Here is a 19949-nt window from a genome sequence, read left to right on the forward strand (position 1 = left end):
GATGCTCATCTCTTCCTTTGCAACGACTTTACATGATCATCCATGCACAAATATATATGGCTTTTGGATCCCAACCAACGAAAACTTTGACCGTTGCTCTCCTGGGCTATTTATAACGAAAGCGACTGGTGATGAGGAGTCAACGTTCATGATTGGGGCAGAGACCAGAGACAAGGAGAACATTCATCCACAAATCCACCACTTGAACGAAGGAAAAACGTGGCTACAGTGGTGTTTGTGACGGTACATGCCACGCGCAGTGATGCTGCTGCGCTGCAGCGCCCGTTAATCGGCATGCATGCCGATCCATCTGCTTGCTGGTCCAGCACAGAGATGAGAGAGGAGAGGGATGGACCGTCACCGCCGGACTGCAGGCAGAGGAGGAGGAGGCTCATCTCTTTGTGTGTTCCAAACGAGCATACACACGCGCGCCTACAAACAGCATGCAGCAGCGCTGGGAGGAGGAGGAGAGGAGGGGGACAGCGATGCAGAAGGCATGCAGCGAGCTCAAGTGCCAAGCAGACCAGCAGGGACATCATTGCATGCATGGTGAAAACAAGCGGATCATACGGCTCATCATGCCCGCACAAACCAGCGCCCCGGTCCTTCATGCCATGCCCGGCCGTACGTGCATCCACAGCTATCTTGTCAACTCCCCCCTACTTTCTGCATTACGTGTCTGCTTCCAACCTTTTCTTTCTCTTACAGAAGAGTTTTTTTTAACTACAAGTAACCTTGGAAGGGTAACTGGTGGAAAAAAAAATCCCCTAAAGTTGCAAGATAAGTAAGAAGTTATGGCTATAACAAGCAAACCATTGAACCGAAAGCCATGTTATGATTACCGATTCTATAGCTTATTTAAATAAGCATTTTAACATCTCGTATCAAACGTTTTTGACTACGACCGATTTTCTCGACTTTCTCGTTGCTGACTGAAAGGAAAAATGAGAAACAGAATTGAAACCTGTACGTGGGGAACGGAACGAAGAGAGAGGATCGGAGTTGCTTCTATTAAAAAAAAGGATCGGAGTTGCAAATGGGTGCTGCGATTTGACCGGCGCATGCCATGGGTGAGCACAGAAAAAGATATACGCCCCGGGGGGGGGGGGGGGGGGACCTCCGATCCGTCCGATCCTCATCAGCTTCATTCAGGGTTTCAAAGGTTTTAATTTATTTACGCGCCATTTATCTCTGATTGTTCCTTGTCCTTCTGCGTCCTGCTGCCACGACGTGACCAGAAAAATAAATTCCCTCTGAACCTTACGCTCGGATCCTTCTCCTTGGATCTGCATGTCTTATATTAATGATCTGCCTCCTGCGGCCACTCCGATATGATCCGCTGTTAATCCATCTACATGCTCAATCGTCGCTAGCTTTAAGTACAGAGCTATCTCTCTGTCGTCCGAATCAAATTTAATTAATAAGGTGTTTGGATCCAAGTGCTAGTGTTCAAAAATACTAAATTTTAGTATTAGTGTATCCAAATAGAAATGCTAATGGATGAGCTAAACTTTAGCCAAAACTTAAAAAAAAATTAGTATTAGTACGAGTACTTATTAGGTGCTAAAATTTAGCACTTAGCTTTAGCCCACCCAAACAGGCTAAAGTATATACCAAGAACAATATGCACAAATTAAATCAACCAGTGTGTGCGTGCATGTAGGGCTTATCTGTACGGGGGTCAAGGTGATGGATACGACCAGTCACCTCCCTGATCTCCATCATCATCGCCATCATGCTGCTCTTGATACCACCATCTATCATGTGACAATTTTTGCTCCAAGAAAACATCTTCTTTCTTTAATAATTATTGCATGCATGGTTCGTAGCCTTTTGGTGTCCCCGAGACAAAAAAAAAAGGAGAAATCAGCTGCCATTAGCTTTTTTCTGCATATCATAGAGGCTGAAGCTCCTTTTCTACCTAAATTCAAAGCCCAAATCCTTGAGGCCACGAACCGAACAGGCTCCTACAATCACCTTTATTCTTCAGCGAGAGCGTACAGGCTAGGTGCCTAGATGCAGTAGGAATTTTCCACAGCCATGCACACACGACGACGCACTGATCAGCTCATATCTCGTACACATGCGCATGAGACCCAACAAAGGTCGAGCGAGCTTTTCTTGGCTGTGTTTGATCGTGAAAGGAATCCATGCTCGTAGGCCCCGTTTGGAAGCCAACAGATTCTAAGAATCCAGAAGTCAGAAGCTGTCTAGCTTCCAAACAGGTGGATTTTGGTCCAAATTCCAGAAGCAAGATTTTAGGATTTTAAGAATCCCAGAATCTGGAGCTGGGCTGCTTCCAGCAGCTACTGGCTGCTGAAATTATGATTTTGCCCTACACTATTCTGAAAAATTACGCGAATTTGCCATCTCCATCATCCTCGATCCCTCCCATTCCGACTCGCATGGCAGACGCATCCTCTCCCCGCCGCTCCCTGCTCCATCATCCGCGCGGCCCGTCCCTGCTCCATCCCGCGCCACACGGGCGTCCATTTCGCCTTGGGCAGGAAGGAGCGGCGTCTGGACGGTTACGGGCGACAGTTTGACTGGCCCGTGCGGAGACGGCCGGAGACCATGGCCGGCACTCAGGCGGCGGCTCGGCGGGGACCCCTGCCTGTCCCTGCCCGCGGCGGCTCAGCCCCGCTGCTCCTCCCCACCGCCAATAAAGAGGCGCGCGCGGCCGCCCGAGCGCCGGCCATCCTAGGCGGGGCCCGCTCCTCCCGGCTCGTGCAGCCGTCTTCGCCCCGGCGGTGCTCCTCCTCGCCGGCGCCCACGGCCCACCAGGCGTGCCCCACCGCTCACCACCAGCTGCGCTCGCCTGCTTCCTCGGCGGCGCTGCCCACCTGCTCCCCACCGGCGCCGTCCGCTCCGCCCGTCCGGGGGCCGGCGGTTTTCGCCCTGGCGGCCGTCCCGGTCAGGCGTCGCGCCGGCGCCCAACCCCATCCGTCCATGGCTGCGGCTGGCCCGCGGGCGCCCCTGCCCGTCTGCGGCCACGGCCGGCCAGCCCGCGCCCGTTCCTGGCCGCGGTCCGTCCCCAGCTGTGGTGGCCTTGCGCCGCCCCCGCCTGTCCCCGGCCGCGGCCACCGAGGCACCGCCCGTCGCCCAGGCGTGGAGCAGAGGGACGGCCAAAAAAATAGCAAGGGCATAGAAGACATGCTTCAACGTCCATAAAATCAACTAGTCGAATCTAGTTATCCAAACAGCAGGATTCAGATTTTATCTCAAATCCAAATTTTCACAATCCATCAAAATCTAGCTTCTTCCAAAATCTGAATGTGATCCAAATAGGGCCATAGCTTAAGAGAGGAAGGGGATGAATTAAGCTATTCTAGAACTTTAACCTATGGCTCAAATTAGTTTGCATAAAATATAAACTAAATTATAGATTATGCTATCTAGATGTGCAACTAGAGTTCAACTAGTGTGAAAAGTTTATCCCAAAGAGTTTTGTAACCTATAGCGAATCCTAATAAGATACTGCATTAAGAATGTAAAGGCACACAAGATTGTAATAAGAAATGCGGAAGCTTAAAAGGGGTAGGAGGAAGCAAACTCCCGAAGATTTATCCCGTGGGGTAGGCACAAGACTGCCTCTAGTCCACGTTGTTGAAGCACCCACTAAGAGTATTGTTTCCCGGTCATCAAGTCTCTTCCGGAGCTATTCTTAACTCCCCACCAAGGCTTAGCCACCAAGGCTCTCGTCAAGTCCCCAAACCTCGATGACGTCTCCACTGAGGAGCTTCTCCACGAAGGAAGCGGGTCTCCACGGTCCCCGCACAAAGCCGTCATTGCCGCTTTACATAAAACCGGAGGGTCGATGACTTGCCAGCGAGTCACCAAAACTTCAAGGGGCCGGCACACCGAGATACAACTTGTGGTTTACTCAAGAACTAGCACACAAGACAGCAACACCTTGCTCTCTCACTCTCTCTAGAGCTAATCCTAGCACTAACACTTTCAAAACTTGTGCTAAATATAAGGATGTGATCAATGAGCTCTTAGGTGGCTTGGAGAACTTCTTCAAAGTGTGGATAGTTTCTCACGAACTCTAACAACCTCAAATGACCTGGAGTGAGACTTTATATAATCTAGAGATCCACACCTAGCTGTTACATACTTTTTCCATGAAAAGCAAAGCGTCGGTTAAACCGGTCGCCGCTGTCAGTTTAACCGGTCACACTCAGCCTGCCTACTAGTCGTTGAACTCCAACTGCCATCCTCTGCTGACGTCGTTGCACCGACACAATGCACCGACCACCGTCGATTTAACCGGTGCTGAAGATTTTGCTTGGAAACCCTTCTAGAACCAAAATATGCATACTGAGTAACCACAACACGCTTGCACCGATGCCTCCTTTTGCACCGTCAATTTAACCGGTGCCTCTATCATTTCTTCACTTGATTGCCATATCATCTCCTTATTGCACCGACGCCTCCATTCTTATAGCGTCGGTTTAACCGGTGCTACTATGATTTCTTCACTTGATCGCCATATCAACTTATCAAAGCACCGACCCGTTATAAGTACATGCTGTCGGTTTAACCGACGCATGTAATCATGCTGAATCTTGTTCAAATCATCTCGGCTGTCATTTGGACACTACAACCTGGACATCTTGATAGTGATTTGGACCATCTTGTATATAGATTAGACTCCATCCATGGGATCTAGAAATCCTACAAATTTGAGCTCACAAACTTGTTGGTCCCATTGACAATGTTATCACATAATCATCAAAATCATAATCATGACCTAATGAGGTCATGTTCCTTACAGATTGGACACATCTTTATTTATATCCTGCCGATACTCAACTCCTATGCAACATTTGCTAGGTAGTACTAGCTATAGCTCACTATGGATCCATTTTGTTTTCCAGAAATAAGCCGTTTGCTTGCTTGCATGCATGCATGTTGTGGTCAGGTGTCGTGTCATCATGCATGGTTTATCACTTTCAGTTGCTGGACTGAAACGGTTAGCAAACGCTAAGCAATGCAAGCTTGATTGCTGAACGAAGAAGCTGAATGCATGGAAACAATGGAGAAGAATGACCAAGCAAAAACAGTGCATCGAAATGAGTAATGGGTTCAACAAGTTGCTGGTGTCTGTCTACAGGTAGCATAGATAGCAATGCAATGCAAGCAGAGGGGGAGGATGTGGAGGTGGACAATTAAGCCAGGTGCATGTCAGAGGCCATCCTGGCGGGAAGCTTGGCATGCTCTGCTGCTGCCGCTGGCTGTCTTCATCTCCGCTCGGGTCAACAGCTCTGCCCCATTCTCATAATTATCCCCTCCTACGCCAGGCATATGCTCTGACCGCATCTGAAACACACCCTTTGTCTCCAACCTTTTGTCTCTTGCCCGCCGCTGCAATCTGCCCGGAGTACACAGCAAAATTTAACACTTCCGTCTCACTGCTCCCCCCCCCCCCCCCTCTCTCCTCTCTCTAGTGGCTAGTATTAGAGGAGGCAGCCAGGCAGGTGTTGCACAGCGCGTATATGAGGTTGCTAGCCTGGCTGATGGATGGTCATTCATGTACACAGACATGCATGTGAAGTGGCTGGCTGTCTAACCAGATATATAGCTTCTGGTTGCCGGTTTCATTCCTCGCTGGTCGGTTTGGTGTTGTTAGTTGGAGCGAGCGAGCTAGCTAGCTGAGAGATAGATAGATGACCATGGTGAGGACGGTGGTCGGCCGGGAGAGGAGCGGCGGCGTCAGGCAGTACAACCGGTCCAAGGTGCCTCGCCTCAGATGGACGCCCGATCTGCACCACTGCTTCGTCCACGCCATCCACAAGCTCGGGGGCCAGGACAGTATGTGCATGCTTGATCATCTTCATGCTTGCTCCGATTTTCCTCTCTTTCTCCGGTATGGATTGAATGCGTGTCTGTGCGTTTCTCATGCCATGAGCTCTGAACCTGTGGTTGCAGAGGCTACGCCGAAGCGAGTTCTGCAGCTGATGGGAGTTGGAGGACTCACCATATCTCATGTCAAAAGCCATCTGCAGGTTCACTACTGAAATACGTTCTTCATCTCCTCCCCCCACACTGCCGCGCCACACATGTTCTTAATTTTTCTTTGATAAAGTTGATCACTAGCTAACTGAACAAGTTTTATTTCTGAATGTTGAAGCAGATGTACAGAAATATGAGAAATGATCTTGGAATGCAAGGTATAATATACATCTTTCCTTTTGTTTCAAGACAAGTTATTACAAATTTGTACATGTATATCCTAGTTGCCCTGCCCTAAGTAGTTCAGGAACATCTCTTCTTTCTTCCCAAAAACGTTAGGAGAACTGAAAAAGGGAAGCATATACTTATCTTTTCTTCCCACCCCTGTAGCTGGTTGGGTCTTCGTACTGTAGAGCCTCTAAAAATAGCTAAATACTTTCTTTGGGAAAAAAATAGCTAACGAGTTTAGCATTACTACGTGAGTATTTTTAAAAAAAAATCCAAAAAATTAAATGTGCCTCAGCTAATGATAGTCTATGTAATACCGCCCAGGCTCACATCTAATTAAGATAAAAAGTTATTTATTGATGATGTTACTAGTCATGAGAAAGCAGAAAGGCTGTTGGTTGGTCATGGGAAAAAAAAACATGTTCTTTCTTGCAATTCATGCGTGTGTGCATGGATGGCACCATTCTCAACGGCTATAGATTTTTTTTTTATGTGCTTGCTTTTGTGCGTGCAACCCAATGGCTAGGTGTATACAGTAGAAGCAGTGTATGCTCCATCCTCCATGCATACAGCTGCTGCAGCACACTCCATCAGCGTCAGAGAACAAAACCTAAACTAACCCCCCATTCTTCCTCTTCTTTTGCCGATCCTGCGATCAGGGTCGACGATGCAGCAGGTGCCCCGGCCGGATCAGGAGCACCTATACGGAGGAAGCGGCATGCATATGGAGCTCTGCAGTCAGGATACACAGCAGCAGCAGTGGGATCATGAGTGCGATGGCCCCTGCTGCTGCATCTGCCGCTCGCCAAAGCCTAGAAAGGAGCCAATGCTGCCGCTGCTGCTTCACCCCCAACTGAAAAGGTCACTGCCTTTTATTTTTTACTCATTCCCTTTTATTCTCTCTCGATGCGCTCTCTGCCAATCTATCTACATGCTCATCGGTCACGTCAGGAGGCAGCCATTTCGCGCCGCGAATAATGACAACGTTTTTTAGACCCCCTCCTTTCCTTTGGCACTCGCTTTCTTCAGGGTCTTTCTTTTATTTTTATTTTTCTTCTTCCCTGGGGTGGTGGTAGCACGGTCGTAGCCATGGATCGAATAGTATTCCTGCGTGCGCATCTTGGAATAATTTAGCTTTGATAAGATGCAAACATCATGTCGCCTAGACTGTGCCATGACCAAGGTCAAACTTTAAAATTTCTGGACATTGTTAGCTTTTGAATATTTGAGTTTAAAAAAATGTATATTTTCCTTGAAAATTAGTTTCATAGTCCCACACTTCCATTGTGCACTAAACAGTGGTCAAAGCTACACCTCATATACCTAAAAAGCCATGAGCGTCATTATCCCCGTTTGATTTCCCTAATGATTTTGCTTTGGAGAGTGTTCAAGATTTTTTGGACAGAAAACTTACCCAAAGTGCACTGTAGATATGCTCATATGATTCTCAAACTTCAAACATAAATAAGATCAGTAAGTTAATTTGTATGCTCTCCAAAATCAAACACTGGCAATTCGTTTGTACTATTTACATGCATGTGCAATGTTTCTCCCCCAAACAGCATGCGTGAACTAACCATGCGTGTGCAACCAAACAACAGGACGGAGACGAGGCGTGAGCGGGAGGAGGAGGAGGATTACGGCGGGAACGCGAGCCCCAAGAGCCTGCTGCGAGGCCCAGGACCAGGAATATGTGAGGGCGACGGGTCATCGCCGCCGCGCCTCTACTGCGCCCTCGCAGCAGCAGCAGGTGGCTACAACTACATGCGCATCATGCAAGCGGCCATGGGAGGCATGGCTGCTGCTCCTGGTGCTCCTCCTCCTCACGCGGAGCCGGAGGTGGAGCCCCTGCAGGGAGCGGGAATAAAGCGGCAGCGGCATGAGGCGCGGCCCGCCGCGGCATGCGGCGGACACGCCGCCCCTGCCCCTCCTCCCAACAAGCTCTTCACATTCTTGGGCTTCGTGGTGGCGCCGGGGCCGGCCGCCTGCCGCCGTGACCACCCTTTTGAGGTATGCCCTGCACTGCACTGTCTCCTGGATCGATCGAGCTGTGGGGGGAAAGCGAGGGATCAGAGGGGACAAAGCGCATGGATAGATGGACGGATCGATCGTCGTCTCAGTCTGTAGCTCAGAGCAGCATAGCAATTCGCATGGCATGCACCCTGTGTGTGACACGGTCGATGGGTTCATACTCTTTCCCTGCAGCAGTGCCGTGTTTTTGTCCTCGCGTGGCCTAGCTTGCTACTGCAGCGCACGCGTGCTCCCCTCCTCTCTCCCCGAGTTCCAGTAGAGAGCACCAAAAAGGCAAAAGCTTTGAAGTGACCGGCCGGCCTGATAGTCAGGTCTACTACACTACTGACTAGTGGTGCTGCCTTTTCCTTTTCTGCACACTACTAGCTGACTAGTGGCATCGTACAGCAACACTCCAAGAAAAATGCTAACACGTGACAACCTTAAATGCAAATTTGTCAAACGTCGAGGGATATTTGCTTCCATCGTAATAATCTTATTAATTTGTCATAAATTTATCACAATGTGGTAATGATAAGCACTTGACTTACTGAATGCTAACGATCGAAATGGTTTGCATGCAGATAGCCAGCAGGACCCGCGTCCCCCGCACGGCGAACCGGTTGCCGTGCAGCGTCGACACGCCAAGCAACAAGGCCGTCGTGCGCCGAGGCGCCAATAATCCGCCGCCGTCGGTCGCTTGGGCACACGACGACGACCACGGCTGCTCGCTATCGCTGTCCCTGGCGCTGGACACCGGGAGCGGGCGGTGCTGCACGCACGGCGGCGAGGAGGGCAGCCTGCTGTCGCCGACGACGTCGTCGGCGGGGAGCCGGATCAGCCTCGACCTGTCGCTGTCCACGTCGAACTGACCTCTGCGGCTTAACGGCGTGTGCTTGCTTCTGCCGCCCATGCGATGCAGTGAGTGGTGTAGTATGGGCCTAGCGGGCCTCTTGGTGTAGCGCTACTACAATTTTCGCGTTGTGTCGTTGTAGCGTTCGGCCCAAACGGCCCATATATGTAATAGCTGCCAAGTCTCCGCTTCCTTTCCGCTCTATATGGTGTTGCCGTGCTGGTGTGCCTTAGGAAGAGCTAAGATAATCTTATCAATCCCGAAAGCGATCTCGTTCTAACCTAAACGGCCGACCATTATCTCGCAAGTGATCAGTCTAACGGATTTTTGAAATCCGTATGACAGATTTTTACGGAGGATCTGTTTTCCTCGAATTACGTAGAGAAGAATTGCCACTCTAAACAAGCACCGAGTTTTTTTTCCTTTTTTTTGCAGATTTTTCGACATAGACGTTGTGATGTTTGTATTATCCAGCACCTTAGCACAAAGCACATAGATTTTTACCACTTTATCTTGTCGTCGATAGAATGGTATCGACGAACAGAACACATCTTAGCTTAAATCCAAAACGAATCAATATTAGCAGAGCAGAGCAGGAAACTGACTGATCGATGCAAGACCTTAAATTTAAATTTTGGGTTCACAAACAAGTAAAACTGTTGCAAAATTAAGGAGCAACTTCTGGAGACGGGGAAAAAATAATTAAGCATCTGTCTGACCTAGGGCTAACAAACACGTCTAAATCATACGACCTACGAGGACGTGCACTTTGTACAGCTCCTAAAAAGGCGCAGCCAATACGAAGCGCCGCCGGCCCGCCGTGCCTTTACATGGTGTAGTACGGCGACTTGACCGCCGAGATGTCGATGCCCCTGAGCTTCGCCGACGACTCGAGGTGGCCCCTCAGCGTGCTCGTCTCGCGGAACCTGGCCACCTCCGCTCGCCGCCTGGCCTGCTCGGCGATCTCCGAGAGCTCCGCGTAGCTGCTGCTGCTCCTGCCGGGCTGCTCCGACTCGGGCGCCGGCAGGCCGTGCAGGCTGCGCTGCGTCGTCGCCCACTGCGCCTCGCGCTCCTCCCGGCCGTAGTCCTTCTTCGTGGTGAAGGCCGTCTGCGAGGAACAAAACCAAGACACGAGAAGCCTCGTCAGACTCAGACTGAAATTAAGGTGAAACCAACGCCAAGACAAAAACACCTTCTTCTAGCTGTTACCTTGTTCTGGACGTTGTCCCAGGCCCTGCCGCTGAGCACGTAGCGGATGGCGAACTTGAACAGGTCGAGGGGCACGAAGGTGACGAGGCTGTAGAGCCAGATCACCCCGGCCCAACCCCACCCGATGGCCTGGATCTTGGCGAACCCGAAGCTGGCGTACACGGCAATGAGGGTGGCGACCTGAAACCACGGCAGGCAGGCAGTCAGTCAGGATCAGCATGCTCTTGTGCAGCGGGAGGCCGGCGGGCGGGCTTACAATCTGCGCGATGACGAAGGCCGCGCACAGCATGTAGCCGGGGCGGTCGACGAAGCACCAGCTGCGCGACCGCGTCACGAAGATGAGGGCCTGGCTGATGATGCTCACTTGCAGGTACAGGGCCGACATCATCTCCTCGTCGCTGCCCCTCAGCGATCTCACGCGGAACGTGTTCTGCGGTTCAAACAAAGACGAGGTTATGTTATGTACCCAGGACAGTGAACCTTAATGTTTTGTCATGCTTCTTCGTTTGCATGGTAGGATGCTTACCGAGAAGAAGTCAGTACTCTTCATGGCCCAGAAGAAGATGACAGTCATGACGGCCATGTAGGTTCCGTACACAATGCCGGTGGCAAATATCTCATTCAGCTTCCAGCTATCAGGGTGTGGGGAAGGTTTTACCCTGTCCTTTGCGATAGTCATGATTGTGCCTGAAATCATACAGCAACAAAAGTTCAGCACATTTATTTAAAAAGAAAATCAGCATATCGGTATTGAATGTTCAGATTCCTGTTCTACTCTGAATCTGCATTGCAAACCTACCATCGTTCAGAATGGCAATGACCAGAATCATGAAAGGTGAGAAATCAAATTTCCAGATAAGCGCAATCAGCATGAATCCAAGCTGCACAATGACAACACGTTAGATTTTCCCAGTAAAATAAAATAAAAATAATTGTGCTACCGGTTGATGCTTGTACAGCCTGAGGAAAGCAAAAACTTACCACAATACGAATTGTAATCGACACTGCATATATCTGCAGAAATTGCAAGAGTAGAAAATCAGTGTAATTGTCGCTGAAAGAGAAAGGAAGGCATGCTCCTAACATGTAGCAGTAAGTTTCTCAAGGATGGAACTCTCACAGTGTAATTCTTCATCCTCTGGAAGATGGCACGGCTTGTAAGCACGGCGCTGATGATGACACTGAGTCCTTCTAGAGTAAGCACAATGTCAGAGGCACTCCTTGCTGCATCAGTAGCACCAGCCACGGCAATTCCGATATCCGCCTTCTTCAACGCAGGTGCGTCGTTCACGCCATCTCCAGTCATTCCACAGATGTGTTTCATCTCCTGCAGCTTCTTAACGATCTCATACTTGTGCTCTGCATCAAAATGAAGCAACGTCAAGACTGAATAAACCATCAACTGATATTACAACTGCAGTGTAATTTCTGTGTGCATGCTCACCTGGGAAGACACCGGCAAAGCCGTCAGCCTTCTCGATCAATTCCTCCACTGGGATTGAAGCAGTGGCCTCATCTTTGTTCTGCCCAAGCAGAGCTGACGACGGGTACATGTTAGTGCCCATCCCTAGCCGTCTCCCGGTCTCCTTGGCAATGGCAAGCTGATCACCTGTAGGATTGTCAAAGTAATGTCAGCTTGAACAATTTCTCAGGTCTGTAGTGTAAAGTAGTAGAATTATATAATGAAAGACGGAATGTACCAGTGATCATCTTCACGTTGACGCCGAGGTTGAGAGCACGCGTGATGGTGTCAGCGCTGTCTGATCGGGGTGGGTCAAGCAGAGGGAGCAGTCCGACGAACTCCCAAGGCTCTCCAGGGCTTTCTTTGCTCTTCTCCGGGACTACCTGTAAAGCATGACATATGTTAAGAAACAGAAGACGTAGTAGCTCATAGATGTAAAAATGACTGTGTTCTGAAAAGAAGTAGGTCGTGCCTGTCTTGCAACTGCAAGAGATCGAAGGCCACGCTCGGCGTACTTGTCGATCACAGTGTGAACCAGGTTCCTGACGTTGTTTCCACAGTTGCAGAGGTCCAAGATCTACATGGATACATGCCATGGTTAGTAACAGATGCGATCCGTGCAGGAAGAAAGAAAGATAATTTTTTTTTCGGTGGAAGACAATGATGGTGACGAATAAACAACCTGCTCGGGAGCGCCCTTGCTGACACGGTGCCAGCTGCCGTCGGCGAGGTCAATGTAGGTGAGGGCCGTGCGCTTGTCGACGGGGTTGAAGGGGAGGAAGTGAACCTCCTCGATGCCGTCCCTGGCCTCCTTGGGATCACTCAGCATGCCGACCATGGCGGCGTCGATGGCGTCCTGGTTCTCCACCCTGGATGCCCTGGCGGCGAACAAGACGACATCGTCCTTCTCAACGCCCGGGGCAAAGATCTCGACAAGGCTGCGGTCGACGCTGAGCTTGTTGAGGGTGAGCGTGCCGGTCTTGTCGCTGCAGAGCACGTCCATGCCGGCCATCTCTTCGATGGCTGTCATGCGCTTGGTGATGGCGCCCTGCTTGGACAGGCGGTGCGAGCCGATGGCCATCGTGACCGAAAGCACGGTGGGCATGGCGATGGGGATGCCGCCGATAAGAAGTACGAGGAGGTTGTCGATGCCATCGCGGTACCGGCGGTGCTGGACTGGGTACATGACGAGGACCTCGATGATGATGCCGACGGCGATGGAGGCGATGCAGAAGTTGCCGATGGACTCGAGCACCTTCTGGAAGTGGCCGACCTGGTTGGTGCTGTCGACTAGGTGCGCTGCCTTGCCGAAGAACGTGTGCACGCCCGTGGCGATGACGACGGCCTCGATCTCGCCCTGTTTGCACGTGGAGCCCGAGTAGACGCTGCTGCCGGGGTTCTTCGTGACCGGGAGGCACTCGCCGGTGAGAGCCGACTGGTCGATCTTGAGCGGATCTCCCTGGAGCAGGCGCGCGTCGGCGGGGACGATGTCGCCGAGCTTGATGCTTATGATGTCCCCGGGGACGAGGATCGCCGCGTCCTCGTCGCTCCAGCGGCCGTCGCGGAGCACCTTTGTCCTGGGCGCGAGGTTGGCCATGAGCTCCTTGGCAGCGCTCCCGGCGTTGTTCTCTTCTAAGAACGAGATGGTGGAGTTGAGGAAGAGGAGCACGACGATGCCGACGAAATCTTGCCAGTCCGGTGGCCTGTGGTCGCCATTGGCGAGCACGATGGCGATGAGTGCGGCACACTCCATCACCCACGACAGCGGGTTCCACATGAACCCTAGGAACTTGAGCACCTTGCTCTCCTGCACGCACGGCACAATTGTCACACGACGCAAACCTTGCAGATCTAAACGTACACATACGGGTAAAGAAAAAAAAGAGAGGACCAGGCTAGTTACACTAGACGGATCATGATCTAACCTTCTTTTCTTCCAATTTGTTGGGGCCAAACATGGCGATGCGTGCCTGGGCATCCGATGTAGCGAGGCCTTTGCTGCTGCACTTGAGTTTGACGAAGACCTCCTCCACCGGGATGTTCTCCTGCGAAGTGGACGCATTGTTAGATCGAAACGGAGCAATTGAAGGCCGATCTCAAAACTTCAAAACTAGCTGACCAAAAACAACGCTGTAAACCGGATCGACAGATCGACTGAATTGAAAGAGGAGAACGACGCAAACGAACGAAAAAGACGAAGATCGAATCAATTCTAACCAGATCGATGGACTCATGCTTGATCTCGTCGAGGCCCTCGTCCATGGCGGCCGCCATCGCCGCGGGGCTAAACCCTGGCCGCCCTAAACCTCCCACGAGAAAACGGGGCGCTATCTGTATGCTGCGTGCCAACGAGAGGGGGGAGATATCCACGCAGCCACGTCTTTTATTTATAGAGCAGTAGTAGCAATACGGGTAACAGATAAACACGTAAGGAAAAAGGATTTCTTTCCCCTCCCGTCACGGGCCCAATCTCTCTTTCTCGTTCATATTAGGCCCATGGCAGGCCTGCGCCAGCATTTTCGGCCCACGGTGAGGACGCCGGACCCGAACGTACCTCTTGATCACACTTAGGTGCTGACAGCACCTAAAGATCATGGTGTTGACCAATTAAAATAAAATCACTTAATTCATTCATTCTGATAACATATTAACAAGAGCATGTACAAAATAAAATAAAAGTAAGAGTTGAACCTAGTTTGGATCAAGCCATTGATGGAGGTTTAACAAACAACTAGGAGTATGTGTATATGTTGAAGGCTTGAAGCATTAATTTTACATTAACTATTAAGCACTTTTGCTCGTTATAAGAACCGTTTACTTTGGTTTTATACAGTGGGTGAGGTTGTCGAAATAAATATCATGCGTGGGGTATGTTTGTATTCCATCAATTCATCTAAAAATTCATTACAATACCCGCAAAAAAATTAAAAAGAATGCATGTCCGTTCCTCAGGTTCATTCACAACGAATTAGAACCCGTGCAGCATTGACGACGCTTCGCTAACCCTCCCACCATTCCGATCAAACCGCCCTCGTTTCAGTATATATGGCCGCGCCGCCGCCGCTGCCGGCGACGCGCGCCGCCAACGAGACTGGCGCCGCTACGCCCGACCAGCAGGGCACCGGCGGCGCGGCGGCGCGGAGGGCGGTCAGCGCCCTGCTGTTCTTGGCGGCCGTCGCCCTCCCGTGCCTCGTGGTGTACCGCCACCGCGCCGTGGCGCTCGGAGACGTCCTCGAGCCCCCGCGCCTAGGCGCGCCGAGCGACGACGACCTCGACCTGGTGAGTGCGCGATGCCACGCGAAAGTATCTGTTCGTGAAGGTTGATGTGATCCGGTTGGGCGGCGTGGTCATCCGAAAGGTCCGTGATAACAAACGGTCATTCTGATCTTTCTTCACTGCCGATGTTCAAGTGGAACCACGAAAAGAAAAACGGTAGCCCATTGAAACTTAGTGCGCCTTCGATGCCAAATGTTTCAATTATTATTTTTGAAAATTACTTCAATCGATCAGAAGAAGAAGAAGAATGGATAAACTGGTGAGATATCATTGACAATTCCGTGGAGTATAGTACAGACCACCAATATATACTGAAAAGCCCTTGCCCCCTTTCTTTTTCTTTAGCTGCTGATATACTAGTCAACCTCGCCTCTTTCTGGAAACTCTGCTTTTTTACTTGTAGTCGCCATGCTATGTTATTCAGCATCGTGATGTATGCAGCCACTTCGATTCTGCTGAGTGAGCCAGAATTTTTCATCGTCCAGAAAAGCTCTACCTTGCTCAGTCTGCAACAATGGCAGGCCAATCGTCTGTAGATCGAACTGCCGTGCTTAAACTGACTGACGCGCTCGCTGCACGCATTCAGGACATCGATGACGCGAAGCTGGAGGAGGTCCTGAGGGGGGCCGCGATGGCGAACGACACGGTGATCCTGACGACGCTGAACGCCGCGTGGTCGGAGCCCGGCTCGGTGCTGGACGTCTTCCTCGAGAGCTTCCGGACCGGCGAGAGCACGAGGGAGCTGCTGGACCACCTCGTCATCGTGTCGCTGGACACGGCGGCGCACGCGCGCTGCAGGCAAGTGCACCGGCACTGCTTCGCGCTCGTCACCGGCGGCGTCGACTTCTCCGGGCAGAAGAACTTCATGACCGACGGCTACCTCAAGATGATGTGGAGCAGGATCAACTTCCTCGGGCAAGTCCTTGAGAAAGGCTTCAGCTTCATTTTCACGGTATCTTCCTGCCGGATCAGTTTAATTTTGGAACGGCATTCTGAATAAATGTGCGTCGATTCTGAAACTCTGAACATCTCAGGACACGGACATCGTGTGGTTCAGGAACCCGCTGCCGCACTTCTACCTGGACGGGGACTTCCAGATCGCCTGCGACCACTTCACCGGCGACCCTGACGACCTGAGCAACGCGCCCAACGGCGGGTTCGCGTACGTGCGTTCCAACTCGGAGACGATCGAGTTCTACAGGTTCTGGTACGCGGCGCGGGAGAAGCACCCCGGATTGCACGACCAGGACGTGCTCAACTCCATTAAGCACGACTCCTTCGTCGCCGAGCTCGGCGTCAAGATCAAGTTCCTCAGCACTGAGCTCTTTGGTGGCCTGTGCGAGCCGAGCCGGAACATGAGCAGGGTCTGTACAATGCACGCCAACTGCTGCATCGGGCTGAGCCGTAAGATCAGCGACCTCAACGCCATGCTCCGGGACTGGAGGAGGTTCATGGCGCTGCCGCGCGACGATAAGCATTCTGTTTCATGGACTGTGCCACGCAATTGCAGGTAAAGGCAACCAAGGCATGTTCAAAAATACGCGCACTGTGCGTTTCTGATCAAGAGGAAGCTGTCTTTCTAGTGTTCAGAAACTGGGGCGATAGAGCAAAGAGGAAGCTGTCTTTCTGCTTGACAAGTGATCAATTCAGACTCCGGAAAGATGGGTAATGCAAACCAAAATATGGGAAGTTTATAAGTTCATTTTTGTTGATTGTATTGTAGGCACTGACGTGAGCTACTGAGTATTGGACTGCCACAGTGAATTATTCGCACATTTTGACTCCCTGTAAGCAACTGAGTGGAGCTGCTAGTCGATGTCTTTGCACATGCTTGTATTACATTTTTAACTGAAATGAACGAATCTTAATCTGCAAAGTTTGAGAATGCAGCCGCACAATCTATTCAAGTAAAGATGCGGAAAGATATAAAGGTACTTGCTCATTGTTGCCCCAAATCCGGTGCCGTGGTACTCGCGGTCGTGGGTTATCTTCAGACATCTGTATTCCCGGAGCTCCTTTCAGGGCCTATCCGAAAGAGAATCCAGGACCTCCCTGTCATCTCACCTGCTAACAGAAATGGAGCTTCAGATGTGTATGTGGATCTTACAATGCAGTTGTTGGAGCATCAGACTGGGCCGCAGAGGTGGAAATCCAATGATGTTGCCTCAAATGGCGATTGAAATTTCTTCCTCTGTTACTCATGATCCTCTTTTTTTAAAAAAATGAACCAGGCAAAAAAAGAAGATGGAAGCTAGGATCGAGGAATACGACGAATGAGAAAACAACAACTCAACAAACATGCGCCGCACCATCAAAGATCCTCAGCTCTGAGACTTGCAAACATAGCGTAGCAGCAGGAATGGAAGAGGCAGGCACAGGAGAGCGAGCGAGGGTAGCACAGGTCGGCTTCCAACCAGAGCTCGTGCTCCTCTGCATGCCCCTTCCACTGCTGCTGCTACAGCCAGAAAACTAGCGCTGATCCCTACCATTACTCCTAAAAAAAGCTCTACCACATGACCATGTCTTCCCAAGTCACTGGTGCCCCTATTTGTAGGTAGGCAGCAGCCATGGTGTACTGATGCACTGATGCTCGCTCACTCCAGTAGTACAAGCTGCAGTACACATGGAGAAGAGCTCTGCTCGGCGGCTTGTACTGCAGGGCCGCCAGGTTTCCGAGTGTACTGGCGGTTTTCAGTTGTACACTCACTTGTACTGCAGCAGCGCTGGGCAACGGCGACGGCTAAGCCACACATCCCATCGGCGAGGTGGTCTACGAGCCACAGGCTTCACTTTCAAACCCTCGCCGGTCGCCTTTGTCCTGATGCAGCGCGCGCGAGAGAGAGGTTTTCTTCTCCGTTGGTTGCGTGTTTGATTTTCTATCACCTGCCGGCTATAGTTGGCCAAATCGGACAGGCCCGCCGGGCCGGTACTGGCACAGCCCAAGAAAGCATAGCCCCAGAACGATCTAGCATGTGGCCCATCGTGCCAGTGCCATGCTAGTGCGTGGCACAGTGCCGTGCCTGGGCCACATTCGCGGCACGCGCCACTAGCACGGGCATGGCACGCTTAATGAGCCGACCCGGGGGTGGCACAACGATGGCCTGTTGGGGGAGGGCTACTGCATAACGCGGCGCGTCGGCCGCCGCCTCCCCCAACCCTAACCCTAATCCATTTCTCTCCTCTCGCTCAACTCACCATGCCACTCGTTTTCTCCTCCCTTGCTCTCCTCTATGTGACTCGCCCCTCTCTCCTCCGTCCTCTCGTCTTCTCGGGCTCCGGTGGCCTTGAGCCGCCAGGGGCCGGCACTAGCACACGGCATGCCTATCTAGACCCCTCATCTCGATCTCGTACAGACGATGTAGCGTCCTCCTCTCCTTGTCATCCACCTCATCATCTCCGTCGTTGTCGACCTCGCCGTCGCCGGACTCCGGCAACTCTGGTGCTCCGGATCTAGGGTAAGACCTCTTCCCTTGAATCCTCTCTCTCTCTCTCCATGTATGTGTGAGTGTGTGTGTATCTCAGTCTCACTGTCTCTCAATCTTTCTACTGATGTAGACTAGATCCATTGAGAAACCAGAGGGCTGGATCCGTGCTTCATCGCCATCGCCGGCGATCCTGGTGCTCCAGCTCCAAAGGTACGAGGACAACCTTAACCCTAGATCTAGGATCATCTCTTCTCTCTAATATTTTCCTAACCCAAATCTTGTTTGTTTTGTAGCTGTTGAGGAACCAGGTCACTGGCGAGTGACGATGGCCGGCTCTGACGATGAGACGGTTGAGGTGGGTATGAACGAAGAGCAGCAGTTGTGCGGGTTGGCTGGAGATGACGACGAAGAAGTTGTTGAGACTTTTAGTGCTTCTGTTAATTGTGTGTGTCTAACCTCTGACATTTGGTCTAATAATGTCAAAGAGGACAGTTGTTGCTCACTACATAAACTCTGACTGGCAACTAGAGAAGAGGGTGCTTGATCTAGTTCATATTGATGTGTCCCATAATGGATAAAATATTGCTGACCGTGTTGCATCTGTGCTGGCTGATTATGCTTTGACTGAAAAGGTGTTTGCTGTTACTTTAGACAATGCATCATCTAATGCTGCAGCCATGCAAAAACTGAGACCTGTCCTATCTAAGTACCTTGGTTTTTGAGGTTATTGATAAACTAGAGTATGCATCATCTAATGCAGTTAATTCTATATTCTTGCATTAGCGTTGTGCATGTCATATTATCAATCTGATTGTTAAGGAGGCCCTAACTGCTCTTAAGCCTTCGATAGAAACATTTAGAACTGCAATATCATTCTTAAATTCCTCTAATCAGAGAATTGCTGCATATAAAAGTTACTGCATTGCAACTGGTGTTATGCCTAGAAAGTTTCAACTGGACATGGATGTTAGGTGGAATTCTACATTTCTAATGCTTAAGCATCCATTTTCTCATAAGACCCTTTTCACTACTTTCATCTATGCTCAGTATCCTAGGACCGAAGGTGAGCCCTTATTGTTAACCGATGAGCATTGGGTTGTGGCACAAAAAATGCTATCATTTCTTGAGCTATTTTATGATTCAATAGTTGCATTATCTGGTATGTATTATCCTACATCTCCACTTATGATTCATTATCTTGTTAAAATTGCTCTACACTAAAAAATTATGCTAATGATGTGCGCATCAGATCTATGGTTCAACATATGATAGATAAATATATTAAGTACTGGAGGGGCATAGCTTTACTTTATTCTTTTGCATTCATCTTGAATCCTAGAGCTAAAATGAAAGATTTTACTAGGGTGCTTAGAAGGTTAGGTAGTCTCACCAGTACAGATTATACTGGTGAGACTTACTGATGTGTACAATAAGTATAATGAGAAATATGGTGCTGTTAGGTTGAGGAGGACTGACCCTCCTATCTTATCTGGTAAGTCAAGATCTGTTTGGGATGAAATTTATGATGATG

The 19949-nt window shown here is 50.5% G+C and overlaps 4 protein-coding genes across 4 annotated transcripts; 3 read left to right on the forward strand and 1 right to left on the reverse strand.

The window, feature by feature from the left end:
- The first annotated feature begins 2574 nt into the window (after positions 1–2574).
- LOC112873441 (predicted GPI-anchored protein 58) lies at positions 2575–3171 on the forward strand. The gene has a single exon (XM_025936388.1). It carries the CDS (start codon positions 2575–2577, stop codon positions 3169–3171), a length of 597 nt encoding a protein of 198 aa, XP_025792173.1.
- Positions 3172–5669: 2498 nt separating this feature from the next.
- LOC112873442 lies at positions 5670–9065 on the forward strand. Its single transcript, XM_025936389.1, has 6 exons — positions 5670–5814; positions 5932–6008; positions 6137–6173; positions 6843–7044; positions 7746–8193; positions 8778–9065. The coding sequence occupies exons 1-6, from the start codon at positions 5670–5672 to the stop codon at positions 9063–9065; spliced, it is 1197 nt and encodes a 398-aa protein (XP_025792174.1).
- An 807-nt stretch (positions 9066–9872) lies between these two features.
- LOC112874759 (plasma membrane ATPase-like) lies at positions 9873–13991 on the reverse strand. The gene is made up of 13 exons (XM_025938272.1): positions 13935–13991; positions 13643–13762; positions 12400–13524; positions 12190–12294; positions 11956–12100; positions 11700–11864; positions 11376–11614; positions 11237–11269; positions 11055–11136; positions 10782–10942; positions 10512–10685; positions 10256–10435; positions 9873–10154 (listed from the first exon to the last, which is right to left on the reverse strand). The coding sequence occupies exons 1-13, from the start codon at positions 13989–13991 to the stop codon at positions 9873–9875; spliced, it is 2868 nt and encodes a 955-aa protein (XP_025794057.1).
- Positions 13992–14762: 771 nt separating this feature from the next.
- LOC112873444 (uncharacterized protein At4g15970-like) lies at positions 14763–16807 on the forward strand. The gene is made up of 3 exons (XM_025936391.1): positions 14763–14996; positions 15580–15945; positions 16028–16807. Exons 1-3 carry the CDS (start codon positions 14763–14765, stop codon positions 16505–16507), a joined length of 1080 nt encoding a protein of 359 aa, XP_025792176.1. The 3' UTR covers positions 16508–16807.
- Positions 16808–19949: the final 3142 nt, after the last annotated feature.

This window comes from Panicum hallii, chromosome 9, assembly GCF_002211085.1.
Source record: "Panicum hallii strain FIL2 chromosome 9, PHallii_v3.1, whole genome shotgun sequence".
NCBI lineage: Eukaryota > Viridiplantae > Streptophyta > Magnoliopsida > Poales > Poaceae > Panicum > Panicum hallii.

What these genes read in the sequence shown, in the direction of transcription:
- LOC112873441 (XM_025936388.1), top strand. Translation starts at nt 2,575, where the DNA reads ATGGCCGGCACTCAGGCGGCGGCTCGGCGGGGACCCCTGCCTGTCCCT.
- LOC112873442 (XM_025936389.1), top strand. Translation starts at nt 5,670, where the DNA reads ATGACCATGGTGAGGACGGTGGTCGGCCGGGAGAGGAGCGGCGGCGTC. An exon ending in CTTCACCCCCAACTGAAAAG is followed by an intron (nt 7,045 to 7,745) that starts GTCACTGCCTTT and finishes TCCCCCAAACAG; the next exon opens with CATGCGTGAACTAACCATGC. An exon ending in GCCGTGACCACCCTTTTGAG is followed by an intron (nt 8,194 to 8,777) that starts GTATGCCCTGCA and finishes GTTTGCATGCAG; the next exon opens with ATAGCCAGCAGGACCCGCGT.
- LOC112874759 (XM_025938272.1), bottom strand. Translation starts at nt 13,991, where the DNA reads ATGGCGGCCGCCATGGACGAGGGCCTCGACGAGATCAAGCATGAGTCC. An exon ending in CAACGTGAAGATGATCACTG is followed by an intron (nt 11,865 to 11,955) that starts GTACATTCCGTC and finishes ACAATCCTACAG; the next exon opens with GTGATCAGCTTGCCATTGCC. An exon ending in GGGACAACGTCCAGAACAAG is followed by an intron (nt 10,155 to 10,255) that starts GTAACAGCTAGA and finishes TGTTCCTCGCAG; the next exon opens with ACGGCCTTCACCACGAAGAA.
- LOC112873444 (XM_025936391.1), top strand. Translation starts at nt 14,763, where the DNA reads ATGGCCGCGCCGCCGCCGCTGCCGGCGACGCGCGCCGCCAACGAGACT. An exon ending in GCGACGACGACCTCGACCTG is followed by an intron (nt 14,997 to 15,579) that starts GTGAGTGCGCGA and finishes GCACGCATTCAG; the next exon opens with GACATCGATGACGCGAAGCT. An exon ending in GCTTCAGCTTCATTTTCACG is followed by an intron (nt 15,946 to 16,027) that starts GTATCTTCCTGC and finishes TGAACATCTCAG; the next exon opens with GACACGGACATCGTGTGGTT.